At 40.8% G+C, this 10,268-nt stretch overlaps 1 protein-coding gene across 4 annotated transcripts; it reads left to right on the top strand.

The window, feature by feature from the left end:
- Positions 1-686: 686 nt before the first annotated feature.
- LOC130157975 (G-protein coupled receptor 55-like) lies at positions 687-9,113 on the top strand. Of its 4 annotated transcripts, none has more exons than XM_056358143.1 (4): positions 687-1,464; positions 2,507-2,719; positions 3,419-3,589; positions 6,330-9,113. In XM_056358143.1, exon 4 carries the CDS (start codon positions 6,337-6,339, stop codon positions 7,258-7,260), a length of 924 nt encoding a protein of 307 aa, XP_056214118.1. In that variant the 5' UTR covers positions 687-1,464; positions 2,507-2,719; positions 3,419-3,589; positions 6,330-6,336; the 3' UTR covers positions 7,261-9,113. The 4 variants fall into 4 exon arrangements, with proteins under 4 accessions (XP_056214118.1, XP_056214121.1, XP_056214117.1 ...); XM_056358146.1 differs by having other exon boundaries at positions 4,858-9,113; XM_056358142.1 differs by lacking the exon at positions 3,419-3,589.
- The last annotated feature ends 1,155 nt before the right edge of the window (positions 9,114-10,268 follow it).

The following is a 10,268-nucleotide window of genomic DNA, read 5'->3' as shown; positions in this document are numbered from 1 at the left end:
TGGGTTCTGCTTTTCTTTTTTTTTTTTTTTAAATTCAAATCTCATTTTTAGATGAGATGGGGACAAAAAAATGTGTTAAGAAATTGTTAAGAAATCCAAGTTCTGTGGTATAAATGCTGGTGCTACTCTTTCTTCAGGAAGGGCAGAATTTCCCCAGAAAGACCAAATTACCTCCAAAGCCAGGTGGCAATTTGAAAAATGTCACTTAGAGCTTTCTCACACACACACCCGCCACAGGAGAGGGTTGCAATATGCAAGGTAAAAGAGCAGTCCACAAGTCAGAAGAGTGGCACTAGGAATTGAGTTTCATACTTCAGCCAGAGCGGTTCCAGAGACAGACTATTTGTACTGCTCCTTACAAAGTGTCCATATGACATACACAGAAGAGCCCCTACTCAGGGTTCTACACTGCCAATTCTGTTGCTTGGAGATAAAATTATGATGTATGAGAATGTCACGTTGTCATCAAACAGCAATGAACTTTTTTTCAGTAAATTATGTCACTTTATGTAAGTATGAACATCCACCTGATGTCTGTCCGAACCAAGCCACAGCTGGCCAGGACCTGAGACCAGCAGCTCTGGGTCCTTTGCTATGTCCCACCCTTGTCCACTATCTCCTAAAGAGAGTAGTAGATGAATACCCCCAAATTTCTGCTGTTCCCTCTTTGCAAGCGTAATTACCTTTCCAAAAGGCTTTGCATGACACCTCCCAGAGCAGAGGAAAAGCTTCAGAGTCCATCAGGGAAGTGTTACTGATGGAAAATCGTTGGAAGCTCATTTCAAGAAAAGCGTGTCTTGGCTACTATATAAGCCACATATAAGGCACTAGCTTAGTACTCCATATACCTCACTCCTCTTGCCAATAAGCATTTGTTTGCTGACTTGCAGTTATGAATCCAACACCTGAACTGGCTAAAACTGGCACATTCCCTTTAAATAGCTTAACAGCTGCTTGCGTGTAAGTAGCTGTATCTTTCAAAACATCTGAGTGCTAAACTACTGATCTCCAGGATGCAAACAGCAGAAACTGGGGGAAACCCTACTTCTATGACAGTCTCTCCTACAACTTCCCAGCTCCTCATCTCCCCTCCAGCTCAAGTAATAATTGGAAATTTGGAGGTAGCCACCACAAGCCCATGAAAGCTCTCAGTTGCTTCACAGCAGGTAAAGTCCAGCCCAAAACCAACCCTGGCTTCGGAGACAAACTGCTCCCTGCCCTACCTTGACTGAGTGGAAACAGCTGAGGACTCAGGTCTTTACACTCTTTCACCTTCACTTGTCTATATAAAGAAACACAGAGTGCTTTTGAAATATGGGAGAGAAAACTAAAGAAGAAAAGACGGATGTGGTTATGCCATTTAGTAAGAGTACTGTTAGGGTATGGGCTGTAAGCAAATGCTCTCATGCTCTGTAGAACAACCTGGTCTGAAGCAATGCCGCTGATCTGTTTGCTGAGATTCAGGTAAAGTCATTCCTAGTTCAACTAATAACTTATTTAACTTATTTTTTCTATAGTTTAATAGCAGTGTTGATTGTAGAGCACTATTTTTAAGCTGGCTGGATTATTTTTATGAAGATCAAACAGTAAAATCAAATATGTAGTGTTACTTAGCTTAAAGTAGAAATATTTCTGCTTTAGTATTAAGCATAAATATATTTTCTTATAATCAAAATACTTAGAATAAAATGATAAGAAATTATCCAGCTACAGATGAGATATAAGGCAGATAAGGCTCTTCATTGCACTAAGCCATCTTACTCTTCTGTGCATCCACAAGAGAATAATACATCTAATATGAATAATGTTCTAGAAAATAGATACAAACAAACTCTGCTTCATAGCAGTAATATTACTTGGTTAGTATTGATTAGAAGGGTAATTATGGTAAATGCTGGAAATGTCTTTGCTGAAGCAGTGACCTGAATTTTCCTCATTCCTTTTTTGTAGTATAGCTAGATTAAGAATTATCAGTTTGCTGTGTTCTGTCATGTGATTATCATTTCCTTACTATTAAAGCTACACCTACATTTACAGTAAGTTACAGCTTTTATGATGAGGATGTTTCTGCTAATGAAGCTTTCATAGATTAGAATATACTTAATCTGTCATCTCCAATCTGTGCTAACATAGAGACTTGGGTGAGTCCCAACTAGAGCCAGACGAGCTCAGATCTGAGCTACAAAGAGGAAACTATTCATGCATCCTGCTGCGCTACAAAAAACCTAGCGAATCGAATACTGTTAAACCTTGCTGTTCCATTTCCTAGGTCAGTATGCCTTTGCTGCCAGCTTAGCCAGAAACTCCTACTGTCAGTAAACCCAATTAACATTTAACTAGTCCATAGGAAGTGGAAAATCCTCACTCAGGAGGAGAAATTGAGAACAAATGAAGCAGTGATGACACAGGGTCTGGACTAGCTATAAGACACACTTCCCTGAGTAGTGTTAATTACAGGTCCTTACGTTACCTTTTGGCTTCTCAAAGCTCTCTGAAACAATCCTAGGGCTGCAGGTGATTCCTTCAGGAAACTTGTGGAGGACTGAGGAATTTTCTTCAGAAAACTGGAAAAGAGCAAACATGGTGTCCATCTTTTAAGAAGGTGGAGAAGGAGGAGCTGGGAAATGGTAGAGCACTAAGCCTGGCTTCAGTATTTGAAAAAATATTGGAATCACCCACTGAAGAATCTGTTTGCAAGCACCCAGAAGACAACACAGTGGTAAGTAACAATTTGCACAAATTCATCTGAGAATGACAGAAATAGAAGTAATTTGACTTTCTTCTGTGACACACTGGCAGCACTGGGGGACAGTGTGTAGGAGGGGGAAACAGGCTTCTAACACTATCTTTCACAAAATTCTCATAAGTGAACGAAGGAAACATGATCTGTATGAAACTTCTATATGCTTAGTGATTACCCACCAAGATAGTAATCAGTGTCTACCATACAGGAAAGATGTATTTGGTACAGTTCGGTATTTTTCAGGTTGAGTATTGTCAGTATTTTTTGTAATAATTTGGACAATGCAGTAAAGATGATGCTTATGAAATGACCACAAGGTTATTTGTCAATGAAAATCTTCAAATAATTTCCAGCAAAGATGTTACTCTATGCGGCCTGTGTGCAAACAATTCCCTTGGATTACTCAAGGTGTGAAATTTAAACTTGAGGGGAGCAAAATGATCCAAAATACAAGGTTTTTGAGAATTAGGCACTCCATCAGAGCACCTGAAATTACCAGTTTAAAGGCTGGTGCTGGGTTCAGCTGAGATTGTTACTTTTCTTCTTACTATCTACTACAATGATGTGTTTTGGAATCAGTATGAGCATAACATTGATAACACACTGCTGGTTTAGTTGTTGCTAAGTAATTCTTACTCTAAATCAAGGACTTTTCAAGTTTCCCATTTCTGCCAGTGAGCAGATGCACAAGAAGCCAGGAGAGAGCAGAGCCAGGACAGCTGACCCAAAGCAGCCAAAGGGATAATCCATACCATAGAATGCCATGCTCAGTACATAAACCGGGGGGAGCTGGCTGAGGCCAGCTGATTGCTGCCCAGGGACTGACTGGGCATCGGTCAGCAGGTGGTAAGCAATTGTATTGTGCATCACTTGGTTATTTTTTTTCCCTTTGAGTTTTATTCCTTTCTCCCTCTACTTTTTATTACAATTCCTTTTACCTTTTTCCCTGATTCTCCTCCCCATCCTGCTGGGGGTGGGGGGTGGCGGGGGGGACACAGGGACACTGAACAAGCAGCTGCATAACACTTGGTTGCTGTGCTGGCTGGGGTTAAACCATGACAGCTGGCTAACACTTTCTTGAAATCAACAATTTGCAGGAGTAGTGCTACATGGAATTTGGTACTCATTCTAAACAAAAAGCATTCAGTGAGATAGAAACTTGACGAAAGCAGAAGCAAATCTCGGACTTTTAAGAGACATCACAAGCAACTTTCTAACACATTTCTGAAGCACATAAAGTGTTGGATTAAGAGGCGTTGTTGCTCCCCCAAAATGTTTCACATAATCAGGTTTTTCCCAGCTAAATGGATGCTTTTGGTCATAGGACACCCATGCTCACACAACAGCACAACACTCCTATATCCTATTTCCTCTTACCTGTCCTGTTCTCAGGTGACAGTAACATCCAGCTACAATAAATCCCTTGTACATGTGGCACTAATGCATCTCCACCTTTAGTGGAATTATCTCACCTCTCATGTACCACAATCACATAATTTTCTAAGCAGCTGCCACACTTTGCTAGCTCAAAAGGATAGGATTGACTCAATCTCAGACTGACTAACAAGTCAAGATTGTCTTTTTGTTCTTATTTATGACAGATAAATCCACTGATAACAACCAGATTTTGTTTTGCTGTTTGCTAAGTTCACAAAGCTGTGACAGTCCAACACATGTGGCTCAGTCCAGTTCTCTGGAAGTAGCAGTCAAATCCAGCCCCTGACCAACAGCACCTCCTCACAGATCACACCCACTCCTACAGTGGGGTCACTGGGGGAAACACTGCCAAGGAGTATTCTTGGTGAATTTGTGCATTCCCCTAGTAACCTGTATCCAGCCTGTTCGTAGTCCTCATCAGCTCGCTTGCAACCATTTCCTCACCTACTTAACAGCCCTTGTTCTAACCCCCAGTTTTTTCTAGTACACTTTACTGAAATGCAAGTACCTTCAGTCTTCAGCCTTTCCCTTATCTGAAAAAGCAGACACTTCAAAGCCCGATTTGGCAGTTTTCTTGAAAAACCTGTGTGAAGCTTTGATTCAACAGTTACAAAATTGCTTTAATTACGATTGACACTCTTTCCTTCAATGGATAAACTAGACTGATCCTTTTCCAGATACACTAATAATATGCATACTTCGTGACAATTACTGGGTTGGACCTTCATCTTTATGTGCCTCTTCTTTCCATAATCTGAGCTGGAAATAAACTGTTTTTACTAATATGAGCATGTTAAGCTCTGTGAGCATTCTGTGTTCAGATACAGTTATTTCCATTCTCACTCAATGATTCCTGTAAGTCAACCCACCTCTGACCTCCAGCACAGTACCAGCATCCCTATGAAAAGCAGAGGTATGTGATTTGGCAAAACCCCAGGCCACCTCTTCAGTTAATATTTAGCAGACCTACTTGTTCTTCATTTCTCTCTCTCTTTCACATTTTACTTTACCGCGTAAATAACAACAACAAAAATATCTTTATCCAATTGGTTTTTGGTTTCTTTAGCAAAGTTCAGCTCCATTTGGTAGTGCTTATGAGCTACCCATTGCTTTTTGTCTTCTTGATCAAGTTCTTAAAACCTCTTCGCTTATTCCTAAATTTTTTTTGAGCTACTTTGTTGGCTGAGCTGGACTGGGAACTTTAACTACCAATTTCTTCTCCTACAATAGGATTTTTTGTGATTTTGATTTAAAGAGGCTATAAAAAAAGCACTTTTAAGGCATAGCTTGTTAAAGCATATCTATATATATATGAATGACAACAATGCTTGTTACACACAAATCATACTTTTTTAAAAAACAGTATTATTAAGGTGTCATGCCTTCCATTTGCTAATAATAATTTGCTAATTGATAATCTTTGTCAGATTATCTAAGATTATCAGTTAAAACTCTAAAGTACTTGCAAACCCAAAATTTAACCAATGCTGAAAGTTTAACACAGCTAGAAAATGTGCTTACTCAGTTTGCACCTAGATAAAAGATCAGTCTTCTTAAGCTGATCTTCTAAAGAACTGCATCAGATACAAGCACTACATGAAATTAAAATATTCCTAGAAATGCAGGTGTAGTAAAAGCACATCAGCAAAAGCTACCGATGCATAAGGAATCATGGATATCAGAGTAAAGTCCCAGCTATCAGTCTGACCTGCCTTAATACGGAACAATAATTTCACTAACTTCTGCGTAGCAAAGGAATCAAACGTAAGTGTTATGGAAATTTTAATAGACATACAAATCACTAGAGACAGCCAGTACACTTTACGGGTTTTGAAAACTTATGTTTGAATGGGTCAGTCTCTTCAACATCTGAAAAGGATTATTTTAAAGGGCATGGTAGTCAGTGGATGATGACTACCTGTTATCAAGGATCAGGCTCCTTTATAATAGATCAACCCACTCAAATTGGAAACTGAAAGCTCTGTCCTTGAAATGAGGGTTCGCTTCCAATAATAGCCAAAGATTTGTGAAGTGTCTAGCTCAAAGCCAAAAAAGCCCAGAGTTGTCTTTGAAAGTATCTTGCTCTGATATATCAAGGCATTAACTGGGAACCCTACACATTTCCAACCCATTCTCTCTTTTGTTTTAGGGGAGAAATGACCAACAGCAGCAAAGAATGCAATTTTACTGATATCGACAGATTAGCAAAGACACTGCGGCTGGGGATCTCCATCCCCACCTTCATTCTTGGGCTGATTCTCAACACTCTGGCCCTCTCCGTGTTCTGCTGCTTTTGGAAGAAACAGACGAGAACCTCAGTGTACATGATCAATCTCGCACTTGCAGATGTCTTGCTGCTTCTCTCACTCCCGCTCAAGGTGTACTACTCTATCACAGAGGCGCCGGGACTTTTGTGCTCATTCATAGAGTCCCTCTATTTTGTCAACACGTACGGCAGTATCTTCATCATTGTCTGCATTACTGTTGACAGATATATCTGCATAAGGCACCCATTTGAAAGTCGAGTTAACCAGTCCCCCAAATGGGCTATCCTGATTTGCTGCTTCATCTGGGCAGTAGCTTGGCTCTGCAGCAGCCCAATGTACGTGTTTCACAAGAAAGATTATTTAAAATGCTTTTACAACATGTCAGAACAGGCATGGAGCATCCCCCTCATTGTTTCTGTGGAAATTTTTGGATTTCTGATCCCGCTTGCAGTGATGGTTTTCTGCTCTGCCCAAAACATCTGGATTCTGCTGAATCACGAAAGCCAAGCTAAAAAGAAAGCAGACGGCAGTGGCTCTTCACGAGTCATTATCAACCTTGTGGTGTTTTTGGTGTGCTTCACACCCGTTCACCTTGGGATCTGCCTACAGTGCCTGGTAAGACAGCATGTGATAGTGGACTGTAGTCTGAAGCAAACCATCAGCCTCTTCATTCAGGTGGCAATGATATTAGCCAACCTGAACTGCTGCCTGGATGCCATCTTTTATTACTTTGCCGCAAAAGAATTTCGTGAGAAAACACACCTGAAAAAGGTTATTGAACTATGTCCTGTCTTTAAGCCTTGTGCCACATGATGGGACTGCCAGCAGTGGAAAAACACCTCTCCCTTGGCTCCCACTTGCCTCACAGGACACTGACAGCATTATTCCTGACACAGCAGTAGCATCACTTTGGCCGTAGCAGGGAGGGTGCAGGAGGGAGAAGACCAGTGTTTTTCCAGTGAATGTGAGTCTGTTCCATATTTTTCTTCCCTTTAAAGATGAAAAGGGAAAAAATGTTGGAAAAAAGAACCAGCATTAGCAAAGTGACGAAGTGACATCAAAAGAAGCATTAGACTTGACAGTATCTACTAAATGTGAAAGGCTTGCCAGAGGAAAACTACCCAGATCACTGGAATGCCACTTAAAATCAGCCTTTGTCATTGCTGCACCAGTTTTCCTTTTGCCAATGTGATCAGAAAGCTGTTGCTAAGGGCCAAATATAGAAATAACTATTCAAAACCTTCTTTCTAACTCAGAAGAAATCTGAGCATTAAAAGGCAGTATCTGGCCAAAAGTCTGACTCTGTTCTTTCCTTCTGTAAATTTTACAAAAGGGCACTGTTGGAGCTCATTTGCTTTGAACAGCTTTGCCAGCCCAGGATAATAATGAATCCTCACTCCTGTAAGCTTTACACACTGGTCAAGGTTGCTACCCAGGACAGCAGCCCCTGCTCTTTCATGGAAGACAGGCTGCCCAGTGTACAACCCCAGCAGGGTATCTTAGGTACCAGCACTTCCTTGAGCAACAAACATTTCTGATTATCTTTGCTGAGGAATCAGCATGGTTTTCTCCTGCAATTTTAAAACTGTTCTTGCACATGAAAACCAGAGGAACCCCTTCAAATACAGCATTTAGTGAAAGAGTGTATATGATGAACTGTATTTCTATATAACTGTATTTCAATCAAAGATATAACATGACACATGTATGAAATTCTTCTGCCTGTCTCCACATTCTTTCTGGGAGGAGGGGAATTAGGGAAGCAAGCCCTGCATCACAGAAAAATAGAGACCACCTGTCTGATACACTCCTCCCTCCCAGCTGGAAGACTGGACCAGCTTTGTCCACCTCATTCCTTAGAGAAGTCCTTCTAGCCTGTGCCGTACACCTCACAAAATGTGTCTGGGCATGCCTCAACCTTTCTCAGGCAAAACTCCTGGTTTGTCACCATCCTTACGCCATTTGCAAGTTTGGTTCTGAGTCTGCACTAAAGGTTTCCTTGTTGCAATTTAAGCCTGCCATTTCTTGTACCATTGTATTGGCATGGTTTATGTTCTTAGCCAGAAACACTTTCACACCAGGGAAACCATTTCTGTGCCTTTTAAAAACAGCTGTAAAAATGGTCTAACATTGCTTGTAATCAAGTCTTCGTTCTGGGGCAGATGTTCCCTTTCTTCAAAATGCGAAAAGCAATTATCTTCTGTCTGGAACAAATTAAAAAGGGGGACAGTTTTGAAAACACAATTTGCTGTTAACTGATTTCCATGGAAATAATTGATTGTGCAAGTGGACACCTGCACATATCTAATACTTGGCCTAATAAAGGAACACTTTAAAACTTGTTAGTACTAAAACTATGACCACAGCTGAGGCGCGCAAGGAGCTCAGAGGCAAAGAAAGGTTTTTATCATCGTCTTCGCCATTATCTGCAGAGGAGCAAGAGGAAGAGCTTTCCAAAACAGTAGGTTTTCAAAACATTATTTGCTACTGTCTCGATCATTCAGAAACTTGCACCCTTTTCGATATGAGTTAACCTTTCTTTTTTGCAACTTTCATATTACTTTGCATATGAAATATGTGTGAGAAAGAACGTGTTCTACCAAATAAACTGTATATACGAAGTGTATGATTTGAAAATACATTTTAACTCCCCAATCTGACAGCAACGTATGGCTCTCATCTACTTATTTAATCACAAACTTTTACCATTTTCTCCTTAAAACAGCTTCAAGACTAAGTTTTTCCTTCCCAGGAACTACTTCAGGTTTGTAACTATGACAACCAAGAACTGAATAAACTAATAAACAGAAAAACAGAAAAAGTAAAAACAAGAAAGGTAGTCACACCCGGAAGTCTGGATAATTTAATAAATTTTCTGGGAAACCCTCTCCATAAATTCTTGACAATCCCCTACTAAATCCCCTACAAATTTTGCTCAAAAATACTCCGAGCTCTTGCTCTTATGATTAGCTGACTATGTGAAAATGTACTTTATCACTGGTGCAGTTCGTGACTCTGCAAGAACACAGCACTTTAAGGTACAAAGTGTAACCCTGTCATTATTTAAAGCTTTTCAGGCAGATGCAATAGGTGATGATAGAGCGCACACCCTCTGCAAGCCTGTGCACAACACTAACACAGTGGTATGGCTAAGATGGCAAAGCCTCATTCCAGAGGCCCTAGGAACTCCAGGACAGGGGAGAAGAAACCTCTTGCAGTGCAACAAGTAGTTGAGCACAAGAAGTACTCAGGTACTGCAAATGTACTGTACCCAGGGCAGGACAATGCTGTGTGCCAGCACAGGCTGGGAAAGCAGGGCTGACCCCAAAAAAGCAACAGGATGCACCAGACATGATACAAGACAGTGGTGCCTTCTTTGTGTAAATATGGCAAAAATTATACCAGGACTCACTAAAAATGATGTCAGTGAAAAAAAAAAATAATAAAGGAAATTATTAACCTCCTCTATGTGAGCTGGTGAGGCTTCACTGGTATAGGATGTCCAGCTCTGGGCCACTCAGTTCAAAAGAGATGCAGAGAAACCAGAGAGGTTCAGAAAGATGGTTGGTGATCTTGGGCACAGGTCTGCAAGGAGAGGTTGAGGGAGCTGGACTGGTTTCATCCAGCATGCTGGAAGGTAGTGACAGATGACGGAGCCAAGCACTACCTAGTAGCCCCCAACAATATAACAAGGAGTAATGGCCCTTGGCTGAGGTTCAATATTGGCAAGAACTTCTTCACCAGGAAGCAATTCAGCACGGGAAGGGGTTACCCAGAGAAGCTTTGTGTTATCGACTTACAACAGTTTCCAAGACATTGCC

This window comes from Falco biarmicus, chromosome 13, assembly GCF_023638135.1.
Source record: "Falco biarmicus isolate bFalBia1 chromosome 13, bFalBia1.pri, whole genome shotgun sequence".
NCBI classification, from domain to species: Eukaryota; Metazoa; Chordata; class Aves; order Falconiformes; family Falconidae; genus Falco; species Falco biarmicus.
The sequence above is the reverse complement of the archived record's forward strand: the minus strand, read 5'-3'. Positions and strand labels throughout refer to the sequence as shown.